This window comes from Nycticebus coucang, chromosome 11, assembly GCF_027406575.1.
Source record: "Nycticebus coucang isolate mNycCou1 chromosome 11, mNycCou1.pri, whole genome shotgun sequence".
NCBI lineage: Eukaryota > Metazoa > Chordata > Mammalia > Primates > Lorisidae > Nycticebus > Nycticebus coucang.
In genome coordinates, this window is record NC_069790.1 from 69,779,096 (window position 1) to 69,800,863 (window position 21,768).

Below are 21,768 nucleotides of genomic sequence, written 5' to 3' on the forward strand. Positions count from 1 at the left end.
AGTTTTCAGTTTTAAAGACCTATGTAAAAATATTCTGTTTAAAAGCTTCAATGAACATTTTCATTGTCTTTGGATTAGCTTTGAACTTAGGGATTGTAAAACAATTGTTTATATGAATCATGTCCTTGAGTATCAATTATAAGTTGTTTTGTGCATTCTTTATAGCTGCTTTTTTTCACCATTTGACTTTTGTTGGACAGACAGAACCACAATGCCATGTGTTTTTAAATTGTCCACCTTGTTATGAGGAACATAAAATGATTGCTTTGGAAATTTATAACACACGTGTCATTCATAGTGGCTTTGCTGAAATAGCACCTATAAATAACATATATTGGCTTTATGTAATTGGCTTTTAATAAGACAGCCTAACATTTCAAGATGGAGAGCTACAAGCATAAGTTGCCCCATTCTCTGGAGGAGAGGGGAGATTGTGTGTGTGTCTATGTGTGTTAGCTAATTCAGTAACTTGTTTGGACAGTAAATATTTATCTGCTAACTATTTCTCTTTACATTATTTTACAATAATGAAATGTATAGTTGTTATTCTGGGTGTACTTCCATCTCATTCACACCAATTCATATCTCAAAAACATCAAGCTAGAAAAAACAAAGAAAATAAGAAAGTACTACTTAAAAGGGACAAAGGAGACAGTGTCAATGTCATTGAGACCTTTTTGTTAATTTTTAATGACTGGTGATACCCAATGAGTTGTGTGTGTGCAGATACCCGAAGAACTTCACCAGTAGGATGAGAATGATTATAAAACTTTAATTCACGAATTTCATAATTAAAACTTAATTATCAAAAGTTTAACTTTTATGTGTTATTGGAATTTATACCATCCTTTCTTAAGTTATTTGACCAAAATGATGAAAAATAAGTATCTAGAAATAAGGCTTGTGCTGTGTTATAACATTAATAAATTGGACTTAATATTTTCCTCGGAATATTGATTTACTATTTGTGATATAGCAGAGGGGATGTGCTAGTTAGGTGTCTCTAGTTCCATTAAACATCACTTGCCCCATTACTGAGATTCCTTACAAATGACAGTCTTGGAAACACTGTCATTGAACTACATTGCCTAGGTGATGAATCTATATGAATTGTAAAATCATTAGTTCACTTTAGCAATTGTGAACAATTCTTTCCTCAAGTAAAGGATGAGGCCTTAGGGAAAATATTTGAGTAAATCTTGTCTTTTATTATTGCTTAATCTAGATTAATAAGGTGCTTCTAAATATAGATTTTAAAAGGGAACCCAAATTAAGACTTATCATAGCCATAGATTTTCACTTAATTATCTTGCCTTAAATTAACAATCCAAAATAATTTAATTGAATAATTAGTCACCTAAAATTGCAAATTTGTGTGAATTTTGCATAAAATTTAATACCTGTATTTATACTGCCATAAAATTTTAAAACGTAAACATAAATTGCTTTAAAGGAAATAAAAGGGTTTTTCATTTCTCTATTTCATGTTTAAGAAGTGAAAGGTTTGAATATAATTTATAATTAAGGGCATTTATTATATAATTGCCTTTACTATTGGCAATCAATGTCCTCATGTAAGTATCCTTAAATAATAGTTCATATATGGACCTACTTTGACTAATAGACTATTATTTATTGATTTTCTAACTAAGAGTAAACTTTTTCCTTAAAAATTTCTCGGTTTCTAGTGGTCCATTGGGTTTTAGTAAAATTGTAGTACTTGTAATTGGACTTAGTGATACAAATACTGTGTTCCAATAGATTACGTAGTAACTTAGTTAAATTATTAGCAAGGGATCTATGAAAAGAAGGTACATGCTTACTTTAAAATTAAAGATCATATTTCAAACATTTTATTTATAATAAATTCACATTTTATTTAATATGAACCCTATATTAAGATAGAAGACTAATAAAATTATTTTATATATATAGAATGTTAGCATAGACTTTATTTTATTTTATTTATTTATTTTGCAGTTTTTGGCTGGGGCTGGGTCTGAACCTGCCACCTCTGGCATATGGGGCCGGCACCCTACCCCTTTGAGCCACAGGCACTTCCATAGACTTTTTATTAGTAGTAACTCTACATTCATAATTAAAATACTGGCAAAATGTAGGATGTACATGTTCTATGTTACAACTTACTCTGTAGTTAAGTTTTATGTCCTATAATCAGGCCTTAACTTCACAGAAACATTTATAAAGATTTTTAGTAATCAAGAAGGAACTACTTTGCAACTAAAAGATATCTATGCAGCAAATTGAACAAATCAAAGATATATAGAATTCGAGGAAAAAATAGCTATTTTGTGGCAGCTATTTCCATAGGTTGTACATCTATTTCAAAAGAGAGTAGTTAATGACTTTAATAACCTTTCTTCTAAAGATAGATACTTTAAAAAAATATATATATATATGGGCCATAAAAATATAATAAATAACAGGCTTAATGGTACTAAAAGTCCAAAATTTGAGACTGGTTAGAAGATGGTTGTGGTACTGTTTCTCTCTTTCATGAAGCAGTAATGTCTGCGTGTAACTCCACGCCCGTGGAAGGAAAAAAACAGTAATATCTGATAGCATTTTATCAATAAATCGGGCAGCGTCAGTTGTGTATAATTATCTTAAGTCGCAAAACTAGGAACTTAGGACTGACTTTACTGACGTAAAAACTTAAGTCAATTTACATTAACATGCTTATTCTTAATAGGGACCTAAGAGAAAATTATTGCCGAAATCCAGATGGGGCTGAGTCACCCTGGTGTTTTACCACTGATCCAAACATCCGAGTTGGCTACTGCACCCAAATTCCAAACTGTGACGTGTCAAGTGGACAAGGTAATAGCTGACATTTTGCAGGATGGGCATGATTAAATCCAGGGGAAATGCTACAGGGAGGACACATTTTACAGTGCAATATTCATTTCTTGTTGCATCGCTTTTGCTGGGTAGCAAACAAAGCCACCACGTCTGAAGTTGGATTTCTTTTATATATTCATTCATTCAACATTTATTTGTTTATCTGCATGCATCTTAGTGCTAGGCGCTAGAGATACATCATTAAACAAAACTAAATTCCCACCTGGAGCTAATGTCCAGCAGACAGAAAAAAAGCAATGTAAAAATGAGGGTGGGGATGTCATGTTAGTTTTTGGTAAGTGGTAGAGATTAAAAATATCGCAGAATTACAGGAGAGGGGTGGTGCTGTTTTGTATTTTAATAATCAGGGAAGATCTGACTTGTTAGGGAAACATTTAACGAGGACTTGGGGGAAGTGAGTGAACAGGATATGCCTTGTGCATATGTGTGTAAAGAGAGTTCTGTGAAGAGAAAACTTCAGATGCAAGTAACATGAGACGAGAGAGCCCTTGAAAAGTTAAAGAAGTGAGCACATCACCACGGCTGGTGCAGAGTGAGCATGAAGAAGAGTAGCAGGAGATGAATTCAGAGAGGCAATTTGGATAAAATTGCATTAGACTTGTCAGAAATGTGATGATTTGCACTTTTGCTCTGAAAGAGAAGGGGCTCTGTTGTAGGGCTCTGAGAATTTACGTGATCCTGTCTCAGTTTTGACTGGCTCACTCGGGCTGCATTCTGGAAAATAGTCATTATTCTCAACAAGGGTTAAGACAGGAAAACCAAGAAAGTGGTTGTTCTGATAATCCATCCAAGAGACGAGAGTGACTTGGACCTAAGTGTTAGTATTAAAACTGATGGGTAGTGGTGGGGTTTGGGATAAATCACCACATACTTGGAAACATACCTGCCAACAAGATAGCTGCTTAGAAAGTAGCAAATTAAAAAAAATAAATCATTTGTTAAAGATTAATAATAAAGTTGAGCCCTGGGCATTTGTTTGTGTGGAATAAATTGAATTATAAGTTTTAAGTGATGATGACCATGATGATCATGGTCACAGTCAGTCTGGAATCATCCAACAAAACCAAGCCTAATTTAAAGCTCCGTTTCATAGATTTATTGTCTTATGTGGATGTCTTTCATTCTTAACCTTTTCCTCAGTGCCATTGTTCATGAGCAACCTTGATAACGGAGTTGTGGGGGGATTAAGGGAGGAGCCCTTTTCAGTCAATTTCACTATTCTTTGGCAGATTTTAAAGGTCAGTTGGAAATAAAGTTGAAACCAATGATTAAAGGAAGTTTTGTACCAGTTAGTCTTCTGTGTTTCTGTCTCAATTACTTGAGCAATTGCTGGTAATTTGTGAGTGGTGGAAGGAAACAAGAATAATTGTTTTCTGAGCTTTTGGTGTCTATTTCGATATTTTTGTGTCTCACTTACTAAAGGATCAGTGATAGAACATAAAAGATTTTGATTCTGGAGTTGAAGTAGGTGTTCATTGCTTATCCGATAAATTAATTCCTCTGGAAGATTGAGAAAATTAGATTTATGGAATTGAAGTAACTTGTCTAAATTCTCAAATCGACACAGTTAGAATTAAATATGTCTCTTCTTACAAGACCTTTTCATTATTTCCCGTGGGACAATTTAAAAATGAAGAAGGCATAGACCTTCTACACCCGAGGTACAGTGTTAGACAATTCAACATTTAGCTCTGGTATTTTAACTGGCAGTTGTGCTTGTATGATACTGCTAAGCTAATGGTATCCATTGTTTTATACATATATACAGGGTGTCCATAAAGTTCGCATGCAATTAATAATATTTAATTAATGGACACCCTGTATATATGTATAAATTGTATATTCATTGTTATGTATGTGTTATATATATATAAATTAAGTTACATATATATAAATCTAAACCTACACACAATTATATATGAGAGGGTGTTGCTCTTATATTTCTTCACTTAACAGATAGTATAAATTCTACATACAGTTTCATGAGTTGGATATCTTTTTTCAAATCTTGCAGTATCTGAATTGGCATATATGCAAATGCTTTTCCCACTGGATATTAAATAACAGTTAAGAAAAATAAAAACTGAAATTGCAGAATTTTAAAAATACCCATGAAACACTCAATAAATTATATAAAACACACATAGGGCAATTAAACAGAAGATAATCCATAACTATAAGCATTTATATCAATGTCAATATCATAAAATAATGAAAATGAGAGATAGAAATTTCCAAGTGTGAAAAGTATAGGACTAAAATAAACCAAAATAAGCACAAGAAAGAAAATAATTAACATACAATAGACATTTATAGAATAGAAAAAAAGAATAGGCTAAAACTAATGAATAAATCAAAAGGACCATTTCTTTTTAACAAATTGACAAAATAAACAATTATCTAACTAAATCAAGAAAGAGAGAAACCACAAATATATAATACAATGATTATCAAGACATAAATAATGATCAAAATAGGAAAGTTAGAAAATATAAGGTTACTTTATTCAACCTCATATAAAACTTTGAAAATATAAATGAAATAATAGGAAAATTCAAATTACTTGAATTGACCCTGATAGGGAAAGAAAGCTTAAACAGACCAACTCCTATGGAACAAATATGGAAATCTGTAAAAGAATTATTCATGTCCACATGCATTGGCAGACCAGATAATCTCAATGCTATTAAATTGCCCCACATTGCCGTGTATGGTAAAACTTCCAATTAATTTTAAGATGAAAGTATAATATTGATACTTAAACATGATGAAGATAGCACAGGAAAAAATAACCAACTATGGACCTATCTCATAAGTTTATGTGAATTTTTTAAAATTTATTTATTATTAAATCATAGCTGTGTACATTAATGCAATCATGGGACACCATACACTGGTTTTATATACCATTTGACATATTTTCATCGCACTGGTTAACATAGCCTTCCTGGCATTTTCTTAGATATTGCGTTAAGACGTTTATATTCTACATTTAGTAAGTTTCACATGTACCCTTGTAAGAGGCACTATAGGTGTGTTCCCACCAATTACTCTCCCTCCCCTCCCTTTCCCCTTTCCTCATATTCTTAGCCCTACTATGAAACTAATTTAAAATTTTCATATGAAAGCTATAACCCAATTATAACCTAAGTTTATGTGAATTTTAATAAACAAATCTTAAGTGACATTTGAATGAACAGTTCAATAAAGAAATTAAAAAATCAGTACATCTTGACTGAATAGAGTTTAGTCTAAGAATACAAAAGCGGTTCAGTATTTGAAACCCATTAACAAAGTTCATTTTGGACGTAAGAAAAGCAATCATATGACAAATCTCAACAGATTCTGAAATTCCTGTGGCAAAACTCACCATCCTCATAAATGTATTCAAGTAAATAAAAATTTATGGGTTTTACATATACACATATATAGTTATACATATTCATATATCCATTTAGACCTATATAGAAACCTTCTAAACATCTATATTCATATTTTAACCTCCGCATATATAAACACACACACAGATATTCCCCACATATATGCTTCCATAAAATATATTGATGGAATATATGATATATTCATATATATCAATCATAAAATTATTACCTAGTTAATGGGGAAATATTAGAAACATTCTTGTCAAAGTAAGAGAAAACACGTATTTCTACTTTCCCCATTACTATTTAATTTTGTAAGTATAATTTAACATTGTTTTTCTCATTAACATTGTATTAAAGATATTATTCTATGTAAATAGAGAAGAAAACAAAGAAAAAACACAAAGTAAAAAACTCCATGCTAATTTTAGGATAGTATTATGACTGAATTGAATCAAGAAAAAATTCACTAAGTAGAAGGATAAGGTAGAATTACTATACAAATATCACTAACATTTATATATAAGCCTGATGATTTAAAGAGAAAAGTATATCTATACTACAGAACTGATTGAAATATAGGACTAAACTTATAAATTAATGTATAAAATTAATATCAGAAAAATTTTAAGTCACTCCTGACAACCACAGAAATGTACTTTAATATATATAAATTCCTTGTTGAGATGATAACTCAAGATCATAAATATATAAATTATACTTAGGATAATCTATATATTTAATGTAATTTTAATGAACATCAATAACTTTTATGGTATGAATTGATTTAATTCTAAAATTCTCTTGGAAAAATAAACGTGTAAGCATAATAAAAACCTTGAAAAAAGAGCAATTAGAAAAAAATTAATGCTATCAGAAATTAAAAATTGTATAGGGTTTTTATAACTAAAATAGCATAGTTCTGTCACATGAATAACTTAAAATATCAAAGTCCAGATAGAGATTCATTAAAAATATAGCAATTTATACCATTGGGTAAATTACGAAAATAAAATAATGAATCAGCATGTTAACCAGTTAAAAAAATACAAAAATTAAATCTATGCCCAGTATTTTACCTGAAAATAAACTCAAAAGATCAGAATGTGAACTCTGAAAGATCAGAATATAAAAAAGAAAACCACATAGGTTGTGGTCCTATGTGGTTGATGCCACTGCCACAGCGACATGCAAAAACATATGTAAAAAGTTGTTTGTTTTTTTTAATTTCAGCATTATCTGTAATAGCAAAACCACCCAAATGTACTGTGGTACAACCACACGGTAGAATGTGATGAATGTGAAAAAGAATAAGAAGAGTCCCATGAATTAATATGGGCTTATTTTTAGGATAAGGTTAATTTTATGAAAGCTAGGCATGAAGTTGTATGTTTGCTATACTATTAAATAGTAGTAAGTCAAATAATTTACTACTAATAATAGATGTTACCTGGAATCAGAGTTCTCACTGTGGGAAAAAGGAAATAGAGAAATGAAATGCAAGAGAGGAAGAATTCTTGTATTGGATTAGGAGGAATCAGTAGTTATTCATAACAATGAGATGTAAATACGCACACCCACCCACACAAACACACATGGCCCAGCTGCACCAAATAAAAGGGAAAAGAAATTATGAAGTGCTCAGAAACTCACATTCCCCCCTTTTTAAAAAATTGTAACCCACATCCAATCAATAGGAATATATTAGATAAACCTTTTTAGGGACATTGTACAAAACACCTCATCAATTCTCCTCAAAACTGGTAAAGTCATCAAAAACAAAAATAAGTCTGAGGGGCTCGGTGCCCATAGCACAGTGGTTGTGGTGCCAGCCACATACACTGAGGCTGGTGGGTTTGAACCCAGCCCGGGCCAGTTAAACAACAATGACAACTGCAATAAAAAATAGCCGGGTGTTGTAGCGGGTGCCTGTAGTCCCAGCTATTTGGGAGGCTGAGGCAAGAGAATCGCTTAAGCCCGAGAGTTTGAGGTTGCTGTGAGCTGTGATGCCACAGCACTCTACCAAGAGCAATACTGTGAGACTCTGTCTCGAAAAAATAAAAGTCTGAGGAATTGTCATATCTATAGGAGCCTTACAAATCATGGCAAGTAAATAAATGTAATGTGGTATGATCTGGAATCCTGGAACACAAAAAAGGATATTGAGTGCAAACTAAGAATATGTAAACAAAGGATAGACTTCAGTTAATAATAACACATCAGTATTATTCAATGGTTATGACAAATCTGTGCTACAAATGTGAGATGTCCAAAGCTGGAGAAACTGCATGGTACATGAGAACTCTAAAATTTTCATAACTTTCCTGTAAACCAAAAGCTATTCTAAAATCAAAGGTTTACTAAAAAAAATCTAGCACATAGCCCATATTTAAATAAAAGGATGATGGCTGCAGAGGTGGTAGGGAAGACCTCTTCAAATAATGTATTCAACCAAACACAAAAGTAAAAATCAAAAATGTGCAAGAGCAGCTCTGAACACTGTGCTGCACAATTCTTTGCATCAGAATTTACTATCTAATAATCAAAGGTTTAGTCCTTCCTAATGAAGAAGAAAAGAAAGATAACATATGAGAGAGAAATGTTTTTCTGAATTAATATATTCTTCCAAGTATTGGATTTTACAAGTTTATGCTTTCTGCAAACAGTTTCATGGTGTATTGTCATGACTGCTATTCAATCTGTATTAAATCCTGTTTCTACTTGAGTTGTTAGACTTAAGCTTCATTCTTTTTGGTACTATTGCAATGTGATCCAAGGATGTGAACACATGACAACTGAATATACTTACTGTACATATTTATTTTTCACTGTGTTAACTGATTTCTGGACAGATGATTAAATTATTCCTTTAATCAACTTCATTACAAATTATGCTTATTATTTACTATAATCATACAACACGTTTTAAAACCAATGACGATATTCTCTGGTTTACAAAATATTAAACAAAGAATAATCTTAATGTTGATGTACAAGGGTAGATAACACTTTATAGTCAACGCTACAGTTTTTATTCATATAAAAATTAAACATTTTTAGGGATAAAGCCACTTTTTAAATGTTTGATATTATTTGAAAATACAGATGAGTGTTTCTTTTTAAATGTAGAACTGCAGCTTACGTGATTTATTATTACATTTCTTTTGTTTAATAATATGGACACTTGCATCAATGTTTACTATAACACACATTGTTCAATTAAAAAAGGAAAAATAAAACTTCATGGGACATAGTAAGAAACAGGAGCCAGCTAAAGCAGCTTTCACTGGGCAAATTTGGAGTAATTTGAACATAAAAATGAATATCATGAACATGTATTATATGAATAAAAATAGAATCCACAAGTCCACATTTAAATAACAACTAGTATTAGTACCAGCGCTTCCACTTCTCCTATCTAAATGAAAGGGGGAAAGGATAAGGAAAATCTCTTATACGGAATGCCAACTAGGGAATATTTAATATACGTAGAAATGCTAGAAAAATAACCGTTTGCAACCAGCATAACCAATTCATGCAAGTTCATCCAAACCATTTTGTGAAAACGTGTTTGGCACCAGGAGGTTATGTTAAATATAGAGAGAAGTGTTTCCTTTATGTCTCTTAAGCAAGTGATCCAGGGTATCACCAGTGATGCCCGTGTCACAGTTTGTCGTGCTCTGAAAAGGTGAAGTGTCGCTGATGCAGCGTTCCTGTCAAATGTAACTTGATTTTATTCATGAGAAAATAATCAGGCAAATTGAAATTAAAGAGCATCTGTAAAACAGCTGCTTTGGGCGACTCAGCATGTCAATATCATGGAAGACAAAAATCAAAGCACAAGCAATGTGCCTGGTTTATTATTTTTGCCGCTTTTCTATTGAATGAAATTTCTCATAAAAAAATTGGGAAATACGTTTGTTCTAAAAATTATCAGTTTTTTTGGTGTCCCAAAGGGCCATTCACTTCTTAAATTAAAAGAAAATTATTATTTGTAATATTTGAATTTGCATATTCCTTTATTTTGATGAAGATATTTAAGACTTTTTGACTTGTACAGATTCCAGAAAGCTTCATTTAAATTTTTTTTTGGTTTTCATAATTCCATGTTTTAAAAAATGTTATTTGGTCCTCCCTAATAATTACTAGTTTTTTTGTGTGTATTTTGTGTCTAGATTGTTATCGTGGAAATGGCAAAAACTATATGGGAAATTTATCCAAAACAAGATCTGGACTAACGTGTTCAATGTGGGAAAAGAACATGGAAGATTTACACCGGTGTGTAAAATTTTTTTTCAATATATAGAATGTAGTGATAAAGACAGATGGTATATTCAAATATATACATTGCTGTATCTTTCTTTTTCTTTTACGTATCATAGTAAGCTAACAAAAACAACTAGACTGACTTTTCGATACAACTCAATTTAACATCATCTTTCCTTGTAGCAAACTTTTAAATATGCATTTCAAGTTATCACGTATTTATTGAACATTTACTATGTGGTCTGTACAGTAATTGGTACTATGGGGAACTTCAACAAAAAGTAGGCACATGCTCTGGTGCCGACCTTCAAGAAGGACATGGTCACATTGAGAAAACAGTTACATAACTTAATAAGATAGGGTATAATTAAGTGGCAAATCTGATATTTTGAATGGTCTATATTTTAAGATTATTATGTTCCTTTATTAATAGTAGTTTATGAAAAATCAATAAATGATCATTTTCATATACACATATAATTTAAATACCCACTTAACTACTAAAAACTTACAGAGAGAAATTTCCTCATGTAGCATGAATACATAAAATTTTGAAATAATTACAGGAACGTATATGTAAATTGAAAAAGTCTACATATTTTAAAGAATGACAGATTTTTATGTGTGACTTACTGACAAAGAAGGTAGGACTCACCTGGTGTTTGCAAAAGTGACGATGTTGATAAACTTACAAATGAAGTATGCCCCATCACTGTGACCTGAAACAGACTGTTAGTGAAAATCCCAGAATATATGCATTATAATAAAAGAGAAGTATCATTGTACCAAACACGGCTGCTTCACATGACTTATGTCACTGGACCACCACAGCCCTCTACGGACGTTTCTATATGTGGATAGGAATTTAGGGGCTGAGAATCCTTCAGTCTTACTTCAAGTACCTGATTCTCTTCCAAAATAGATGCAGTAGTGGATAGTCTTTAATTAAGTTACTTCACAAACAAATATTAACAGTTCTACAGCAATGCTCTCTACTACAAATTTGATGGAGCTCACAAATGTAAGCCATAAATGTACTTTTTAATTTTCTAGTTGTCATTTTTAAGTAACAATAAAATTGCACAATTAATTTTAATATATTCTATTGAATCCGATGTATCTAAAGTCTTAAACATTTCAACGCGTATTCAATTTCAAATTATTAGTGACATCTTTTGCATTGTTCTTTCATGCTACATGTCCGAAATCTGGTGTATATTTATACTTAGAGCAGCTCTTGATTTGGACTAGCCACATATCAACTGCTTAGTAGGCACAGATGGCTAGAAGCTGCTATATTGGACACTGTGGTGCTAGGACTTCAAGGAGCAGCAGAGTTCTTCCCTCCTGGACCTCAGATGCAAGCAAACAGGAAACGCTGTGACTGTGTTACGAGAACCATGCCAGGGAGCATATCTTACACTGTGGCAATGTAAAGAAGTGCTTACCCTGACTTAGATGGTCAGAAGGCTTCCTAACAGAAGGGACATTAGCTGGGACGTGGAGGATGAGCAGAACTGGCCCCGAGATCTAGAAGAGGAAGAGTACGTTAGGCAGAAGAAGTAGCAGTGCGGAGGCTGAAACACTGAAGTTTATGAAAATGAAACATAATTTTGGTAAAGCTAAGAGCGAGCTAAGAAATTCAAATTTTATCTGAGAATTAAAATATTTTATTAAAGGATTTTAAAGAAGAATTGGCATGTTTAAAATGAAATGCTGATTTCACCACTGCTATTTTTTTTTTATTTTTATTTTTTTTTTTTATTGTTGGGGATTCATTGAGGGTACAATAAGCCAGGTTACACTGATTGCAATTGTTAGGTAAAGTCCCTCTTGCAATCATCTCTTGCATGAATCCTATGTACTCAATTTTGATATGAGGACAATTATTGACAATTATGGTTATGGGGGGGCAACGGCAAGACACCACTGCTATTTTTAAAAGCATTTTTGGAAACATGCAGTGGTGGTGGCGCTGCCCATAGCTCAGTGGGTAGGGCGCCGACTGCATACACCCAAGCTGGTGGGTTCAAACCCGGCCCGTGCTAGCTGAACAACAATGACAACACCACCACCACCACCACAAGAAAATAGCCAGGCGTTGTGGCAGGTGCCTGTAGTCCCAGCTACTTGGGGAGGCTGAGGCAAGACAATTGCTTAAGCCCAGGAGTTTGAGCTTGCTGTGAGCTGTGACGTTACAGCATTCTACAGAGTGTTGTGACATAGTGAGACTGTCTTTAAAAAAAAAAGAAAGAAAAAAAAGGAAATATGCAATGGTGGAGAGGGTAGATTGCTCTTACAAACCTGTGAGAGATGATTTTTCCCACCTCTTCTCAAGTCTTCATTTGGTGATGTTACGTTAGAAGCTTGAAATTTTCATGGTGGGAGTATTTACACCAGCGATATCAGTAAGGAGTACAACTAAGGACCCATCCTCGGCATACATAGACTGAGACTGAGTACCAGTTCTTCAACATTGACCAGCTTGCCACCGGAAACATGCGATATATTTGTGTAGGGACCCTCATTGTTAATAATTCTTAGTTCATAGATGTTAGGTTTGGCCTTTGGAAATCATTTGTAAGAAGTGGACCCATAATTAACTTTCATGGTACTATTTGGGTTTAAGGAGGAGGTGCAGCTGGTGGCTTTGAGCTTTGACTTTTGAAATAAACATAGGTTCAGACCCCAAGTCTACTCTTTCTTTTTTCTTTTTGTTCAGATTAATATAAGGGTATATATGAGTAGGTTACATTGTTTGCATAGGTTAGGCCACTTAGGAGTTATAGTTGAGTCTTTCACCCAAAATGTGTACCACATAACTTAGATTGTACCAGTAGGTGAAGCAGGTGAGAGCTTACTGAAGGAACCCTTTTCCCTCCTCCTCTTCCCCTCCTTGAATTTGTTTTCCTCTTGTGTGGGCCTGTAGTTGTTCATTTACTAGTTTCAAATTAGCATTGAGTACATGGGGTGCTTGCTTTTCCGTTCTTGACATACTTTACTAAGGAGAATGTTCTTATCTTTATAAACCATGTGACCCTAGACAAATTAATCAATCTCTCAGGATTTCAATTTGCTCAAATGTACTAAAGCATAAACTTAAAATCTGTCTCATGTGATTGGTCTAAGGCTGTGTCTGCAAAGACTGCAGCAAAATTTTGCACTCAGTCAACACTGTATGTGGTGTGTGCTATTATTCTTTTTCCAGAAAATGAACCTTGGTCTGGAAATTTAGTCCAAATTTCAACGTTCAAACTCTTTGCAATTTCATTTAAAATGATACATTAATCATATTTGAGCATAGTCGCAATTAATAACACAAGGCAAATTCAGTTATAAGTCCAGTTTTTGTGAATTCATCAGAATGGCCATGTAGAATTTGACTTCATTAAATTACTGAAGTAAATGTAAATATTGACGTTCCATGAATGGACATGTCTTATAAACTACTTTGCTTTTCTTTTGTGATAAATTTAATTAAGACATAAATTAGAAAGATTGAAGTGTTGGTTGTCTGTCAGAAAATCATATTTATATCAGCAGTAAAATTTTAGAATTATTTCCTTAGCACATTGTTATTAATTTTCAGTATATCTGCTTATTTTTTATCCTAGTCATTGTGCTAGTTACGCTTCATATGTATCTGAAATGTGAACAAATACTTCTGCCGTGGCTCGTGTTTTCCATGTATTTTCTATTTTTGATCTTTGCCATCTGCTTGCTTTAGACAATGTTTCTCTGTTTCTGTGGAGAGGCATCTTTACCTTCCACCATCATTATTAAATGGAGGCAAAGTTATAAAACGCCTCATCATTTTCTATATGCTAATTACAAAGCCCCATCCCATATTTCTGAGTTAGACAATATGCTTTGAACTGTATGAACAACAGCAGCAAAAAAACCCAGATCAAACAAAATAAGTAAAATTCATGCTAAGTAGAAGTTCATGTTGTCGCTACATTGAGAGAAATGTGCTAGGATTATATCTTCTTGCAGTAGTTTGTTTTTCTTGGATGGAGTGAGCATCTTGTGATGTTTGAAGCCTGTTGTTTACGCAGCCATATCTTCTGGGAACCAGATGCTAGTAAGCTGAATAAGAATTACTGCCGCAATCCTGACGATGACGCCCATGGCCCCTGGTGTTACACTGGGAATCCTCTCATTCCGTGGGATTATTGCCCTATTTCTCGTTGTAAGTACAGTTAGGTACCTTTTCCCTTTTAAATACTTTAAGTATACCACATATCCTCTAAAATGATACCTTCATCAGAGTTGTAAATAATATAGGCGGTCTGGAGTGGATCGTCCAGTGAGGCTGCTCTCCAGAGATCAGCACACACGGACACAGACTCATATATCCCACAGAGATGCCCCACTCCTCATTCTCTCGGCAAATCCCCCAGTCCACTAAAAGACTTCTGAACAGATCTGAAATTGTAGCTTTTTCTCAGACTTTAACCCAAGACTAAGAAGAGCCTGGAGATTTCCACCTACTTGTCTAAATCCAAGGTGGCTTTGTTAAAAGCATATTGGTGCATCAAGTAAAAGATATATGTAAAACCCATTGTACATGTTTGATGTATTTCATATAAATGCTTGTCTTTTATACGTCATATAAAAAAGGCTCTACATATCAATAAAGAAAAGATGTGATAACTCAGGAGAAATAGGAAGAAAATGCATCTTCAAAAATATAGTCAAAAAATAAAAGACACGAAAACTTAGAAGAGAACAAACAATGAAATTTTAAAAAGCATGAGAAATCCTTATGACCTAGTAGGTTTGCAAATAAAATGATTGTTAATATCCAATATTAGTGAGGCCTTAGAGTAATCAGTCTTTCTCACCATTATGCTACTTTTTTGAGGGTGAATGGAAAATCCTTTCTGGAAGTAGGTTTGGGAAAGTATATCAAAAGTAATAATATTTTTGACGTAGATCAAGATTTTTCAGCCTTGGCACACTCAACATTTGGGGCTAATAATTCCCTGTTGTGGGAGGCTGTTCTATGTATTACAGGATGTTTAATGGTTTTGTTGGCCTTTATCCACTAGATGCCAGTAGCAGCACACCTGCCTGATCACGGCACTCAGTACCTCCAGAGGTTGCCAGTGTTCCCGGGATACAAAACCACTGCCACTGAGAACTAGTAATATAGTGAGAGAGAAATGTGTCTTTAACATGTTACTGAGTTAAAAGTCCTTTTATAATGCTGTGTCAGTAGTAAGAGAGCATTTTACTGTTCGAAAATCGTATTCGTATCGTAGCTATTTGTATCATAGCTGTATGTTTACAGCAAACATCCTTAACCATGATGTAGAACTATTTTCTTTTAAAAAGGATGTAAGTTCAAAGAGACCCTCATTTTAAGAATATTTTCCTGTGATACAAGCTTGTAGCAGCAAGTACTCTGAGAGTAAGAGGCAAAAATACTCTAAAAGGAGAGGTAATATTGCTTTAAAAAATGAAATACAAACATATATCTGTTTTTCCAGAATTTATTTAAAGAGTAATTTTCACCTAAAGTGGAAACACCAGTCTCATTTCATGAAATTGTAGCATTAAAAAGACTAACTTATTAAAAATTATGTTAACCAAATATACCAATCATTAAGACTTGGGACTACTCTATTTTTCTTTCTTTTTTTTTTTTTTGTAGAGACAGAGTTTCACTTTATTGCCCTCGGTAGACTACAGGTTGGGAAATACATTGCAAGAATAAATATTTAAATACTTTGTATATTTGCAAATAAATGGTATCTTAATTATTATATTTTTATTTTATCAGCCATCATAGCTTTTCAAATTAATTAGTGTTTCCTTAATGTTCTATGCTTTTCCCATATTTGGGTTTGCATAGGTCTTGAAAATGATCTCCCAGGAAATATTTCTTTCAAGTTTTAACAAACCAAAGAACAAGCATATCTATCCAGAGAATGCCATGCCAAAAACAAAATGAAAAACTCGTTAAGGATCATTTTTCCTAAATGTTAGTTGATATCACTGTATCTTTTGAAGTCCTTCTGATGAATAATGGAGGCTGACAGACTATACATTGATCTAGAAAGAAAGAAAAAGTCAGTGATCTGGCTACAAAAACAGGTTATATTGCTTTCTCTGCAGAATTCCAGATTTATAAAACTCACAGCAGCTCCATCCAGCACATTGATATTGTGTAGAATAAAATGCTCTCATAGAATTTTAGGGCACTGTGATTTGGTTTATAAGCCTGACTAAGGGAAACAGGACTCTAGTAATTTACAAGTTTTCAAATTTTTTTTTCAACTAATATTTTTAAACTAAAAGTTGGTAAAGTGCTCTTGCAAGACAGGGTATTTCTAGTATTTGATTAAATTCTATTGCAGATAACTCATTTTTATTTCAGTGTATACCTAACATTAATTTCAATAAAGATTTTTATACTGTCATTTTTCCAACTAATATTTATAGCCAGGGTTCATTTACATTTTCTCCCTGGTGCAAGGCTAGTAAAATTTATCTTTAGAAGATTTGATTTAGTATTATTTCTATAACTGCAGAGATGTATAAATCATTTTCACACTGTACATTTATTTTTCTTATAAAACATGTAAGAGAAGTTTTTTTCTAAAATGCTTACAAAATAATGTTCAACATACTCTAATCTTATCTAATATGCAAACATAAAATGCAGAAATGCCTATATGTTTGTGACTGCACTCACACTTAGCACATCTTAAAAAAATATTACCTACTGAGAGTGTAGTCCTTCAGAGTGTCAACTCCAACTTCCTAAGAATTCCTGAGTCATCACTATGTAAGTGCCTTGGGCTGTTACTCAACCTATTATGACTTATTTTCTTGTATTTGTATTTGTAAAATTTGTAATTTAAATTTGTAAAATTATATAATTAAAGTACCTATCATATATTGGCTATCGTGAACAGTGTCTGCTGCATAGTAAACACTCGAAAACTTACCTTCCATCTCCATTTTAATTCAATAATTTGTTATATTTTATTGCTCTGCTATTATATGAAAAGCCCTAAATAATAATATGCTAGGCAGACAAAAATATATAATACTTTTTCCTCAAAGAGTTTATAGTATAGGGTGGAGACATTTATATAAATAATCATAAAGCAACATAATCATGTAATAAATACATAAAATATATAAAATGATAATGGGAACACAGATGTATGCCTAGAGGAATATGTGATATTTGTGAAGTTTAATTTGAATTGAGATTTTAAGAATACAGTAAAAGAAAGATTTATGTTTTTTTTAAATTTATTTTTATGGTTAAATCATAGCTGTGTACATTAGTGCAATCAAGGGGTACAATGTGCAGGTTTCATATACAATCTGAAATACTCTCATCAAACTGTTCAACGTAGCCTTCATGGCATTTTCTTAGTTACCGTATGTAGGCATTTGTATTCTGCATTTAGTAAGTTTCGCCTGTACCCATTCTAAGATGCACCGTAGATGTGGCCCCACCCATTGCCCTCCCTCCACCAGAACCTCCCCCCTCCCTTCAGTAAAAGTCCCTGTTTGGTTCCCAAGCCAGACAAACACACACACACACACATCTACTCTTCCACAGGTAAAAGCCACACACACACACACACACACACACACATCTACTCTTCCACAGGTAAAATTTTTAACATTGACATGTTTTCTTTCCTCAAATTTAAGTCGAACCAATACAAAATAAGATTTGTTTCACAAATATGTTTCAGACTTGAGTAAGGTTGTAGAGATAGTGGGGTAAGTAAAAGGAGAGAGATGAGAAAAGTATCGGATACTAGCATGGAAAAGGCCTAGAACGTAGCTTCTCAACGTTTTTGCTCTCAGTGTACACAGAAGAACTTCCGGTGTGTTCTATCCAGATACCAGTCACCTGCTTAGAATCTCCAGAAATCTGATTGTTAATGGTATTTCAGTTTATTCCGAAGTGTGAGAAATATTAGATTAGAGGAAACAAAACATACGTTTACTGAAGCCCCTCATTTATAACATCTACACATTTTTAAAACTTTTACTATGTTAGTAAGATGGAAGAATGAACCAAGCACTTAGCATGATGCTTAGAAATAAGACACTAAATATGCAATTTAGGATAGAATGGATACTTTAGTCTTTCTCTTCACAGCATAAGAAATAAATATCTACTTATTTAACATTTTCAAGTAATTGATTTGAGTGGAAAAAACAATACCCTTGAAGCATTCATTATCATAATGTGCCTCAAACTTAAGGCACTGTGAACTCGCATGCTGACCTCTGCTGACTTTAAAACAAAACCCTCCCTCAGGGTAAGCTAAGGGGAAAGGGAAATGATACAAATTTCTATGTTCACCTTTACCCTTACTCATTTAAAATAGCTACAGTTAGAAAATGAACGTAATAAGCACGTTTCGATTCTCTTCACTATCCTCACAAAGAACAATCAAAACTGCGTCTATTACAAAGAAATCCGTCTGCCATTATTGTTTTGCTGCTGGTTTATTTGAGCTCAGGGCATTTCCAGGGATTAACAACCATCTGGGTCCAAATAGTCCCTGACTGAACTCTGCGCCATCAATTCTGAACAGTCAAACGTTAAGCTCCAGGAAATGTCTTGTGTCTCATTTATTACGGCATAAGTATTTCCAAATCCGGCATCTTCCAAGCCTTTTTCTTTGCAGCAATTAAACCCCAGTAGAGATGAAAATGTAGAAAGTTATGAGGGTTTAGTTAGAATTAATTTGTAGTTTTTGGTGTTCTCCTTTTCTCATACTTTTTTTACTAGCATCTGGAAAAGCCAATCCTTGAACTATTCTGACAAAAAAACAAAGATATTTTGTGAAATGAATGATATTTGGTGACATTAATTTTTATTCTTTAGAATTTTTGAAAAGATTAAAAATAAGTTTTCAGAAAAAGTTTAAATGATCCAGGTTACAGCAGAGAGAAAATAGGCTATATGAAGGGTCGGAGCAAATATATGCATTAGTCACATTCAATGACATGTTCGTTGTGTACGATGTTGGGAATTTTGGTAGAATGACCCGAATCCCAAGGCCAGCAGTGAAGTTCAAGCTACCAGTCGTCATAAGACCACACACCTGAGAACATTTATAGTCATAAAGCTGAGCTGTCCTCACGTCACCTATAATATTATCCAGTGAAAGTGATACACAGTTGCTAAAGAGTACTATTACATTTTATCTTTAAATAAAATGCCAATAATTTTAGTAAAACTTTGAATGTATGGATACTTGAATTTTAGAAAATAGTTATATTTTATATAATAGAAATATGTACATACGAATGATGCATCTCTATATATTTTTTTACAGGTGAAGGTGATACCACACCTACAATAGTCAATTTAGACCGTAAGTAATCTTTCAAAATATAAGGAATATCTCATTCTCTATGTGTCAGAAATGATGTCAGTATTGTCCTCAGAGAAAATTGTCTTATCACTATATTAACTTCCATCAGAAACATGAGTTCATCTATTTGTGTTTATTTAAAATATTTTTATGTATGTAGATATAAAGGAATTTCAAAGGCAACTGCATACTGAATATCCAAATTCAATTCTCTGTCACAAAATCTATAAACTGATATATGTGATTTTGAAAAAAAATCACTTATATTTACTTTTAATTTGGGGTACAATGTATATAATGAATTGCCTTTACGTACACTACCCTTTAAACAAAATCAGGATGCTACAGTAAGAAACAGACAATCGGGAAGTTACTCAGTGTCTCTCCTGTGTTCTGTTTTTAAAGCTTTGCATTCCCTGCAGTGTATCAGGTGAGGGACGACACGACCTGAGAGGGTCAGTTAATCCTCCATTTAAGCATCTGTTGGGAGCTGCTTGTTTTTGATTTTCACATATTTCTTGGGCTGAACAAAGTTACTCAAGTGTTTTGATGTAGAAGGCCAGCTGCTGTGCCCCAGGCTGAGGAAGCCGATGGAAATCTATCCTAGACCATGGAAAGAATAAAACCAGGAACACTGAGGAGGGTTAGGAAAATGTTATCCCGAGGGATTCTGTATGCTGTCATTTGGAAATAATAATTTGTATATAATAATTAGGTCATTTGGATATTATTTCAATAATTTCAATGTTGGTAATATGTTTCAAAATAACTCTACATTCGTACTGCAGAAATTCAGGAATAATAACCACAGATTGTTTTGTTTATTTCGTTCCACTCAGGCTACTGAGTTCTATTGGCATTTAGAAATAACCATCATAAATAACATTGGTCCATTTTATGTTGAGGGTGGTGAGGGAAATACAACATTAGTATAGACCTGAGGAGCTTATTCTTAGTACATGGTGAGCAAAGCCACTGTCACTTTCGTGGCAATCCAGTCTGCCTTGAATTGATTAGTTTCACTGTGTCACTCTCCCCCTTACATGAGGATGACAGGGTACTGTGGTCATATAATACTTCTCTTTCTCCAAAATGTGCTTTGGATAAAATTGCAGTAGTTACATTTATCTAGTTCTCATTGCGTTTAAGAAAACTGTGAGGCACTGATTATTTTGAAGTGTTCAATCATAATGGTATGTTTGGTCCTGGTTTCAGATCCTGTAATATCTTGTGCCAAAACAAAACAATTACGAGTTGTAAATGGGATTCCAACACGAACAAATGTGGGATGGATGGTTAGTTTGAAATACAGGTAATTATTAATAGATGCAAATCAAACTTATTTTGACAATTAGTAAATGTCGTATTCCCAGAAGTATGGCCATACGTGGCTGTGAAGGTTGTCTCCTCCATAGCTCTCCTAGCTGACGAGGGAAATGAGAGGACCACCACATTCTACTTGCCAGACAGCACTCCCCGGACTTTGCAATTTGTGCTTCCAGAGGTAGTGCCTTTAAAATGTTCACAAAGGTGCTGTATGTGTGGACTTTGTCCCTGATTCTCATGGATGCTTCGATTTTTATTAAGCAAAGAGCAACTATATAGAGGACCTATTTATTAATGTACCTTAATATCATGATAGTAGTTGTTTTCTAACACGTCTATGTATAATGATGTCAGGAATTTTATAGTTATTTTTAATTTCTGACTGTTTCCTTATTCAAATTAAAAATGGCAATTTTTTATTCTGGAATATTATCATTACAAAAATGGTTCACAAACTACAGTATAGTGATAGCTGAATAGTTTTTGTTTGTTTGTTTGTTTTGTTTTGTTTTTTTGAGACAGAGTCTCACTATGTCATCCTCAGT

At 33.3% G+C, this 21,768-nt stretch overlaps 1 protein-coding gene across 2 annotated transcripts in view; it reads left to right on the top strand.

Annotated features, from left to right (window-relative positions):
• The window catches only part of HGF (hepatocyte growth factor), a 75,099-nt gene that overhangs the window by 42,036 nt on the left and 11,295 nt on the right, over positions 1 to 21,768 (top strand). For both annotated transcript variants that reach the window (XM_053553422.1, XM_053553421.1), the window contains 5 exons: positions 2,714 to 2,841; positions 10,439 to 10,541; positions 14,588 to 14,721; positions 19,859 to 19,897; positions 21,113 to 21,209. In XM_053553422.1, coding sequence (XP_053409397.1) covers positions 2,714 to 2,841; positions 10,439 to 10,541; positions 14,588 to 14,721; positions 19,859 to 19,897; positions 21,113 to 21,209 — 501 coding nt within the window. The remainder of the gene's footprint in view (positions 1 to 2,713; positions 2,842 to 10,438; positions 10,542 to 14,587; positions 14,722 to 19,858; positions 19,898 to 21,112; positions 21,210 to 21,768) is intronic.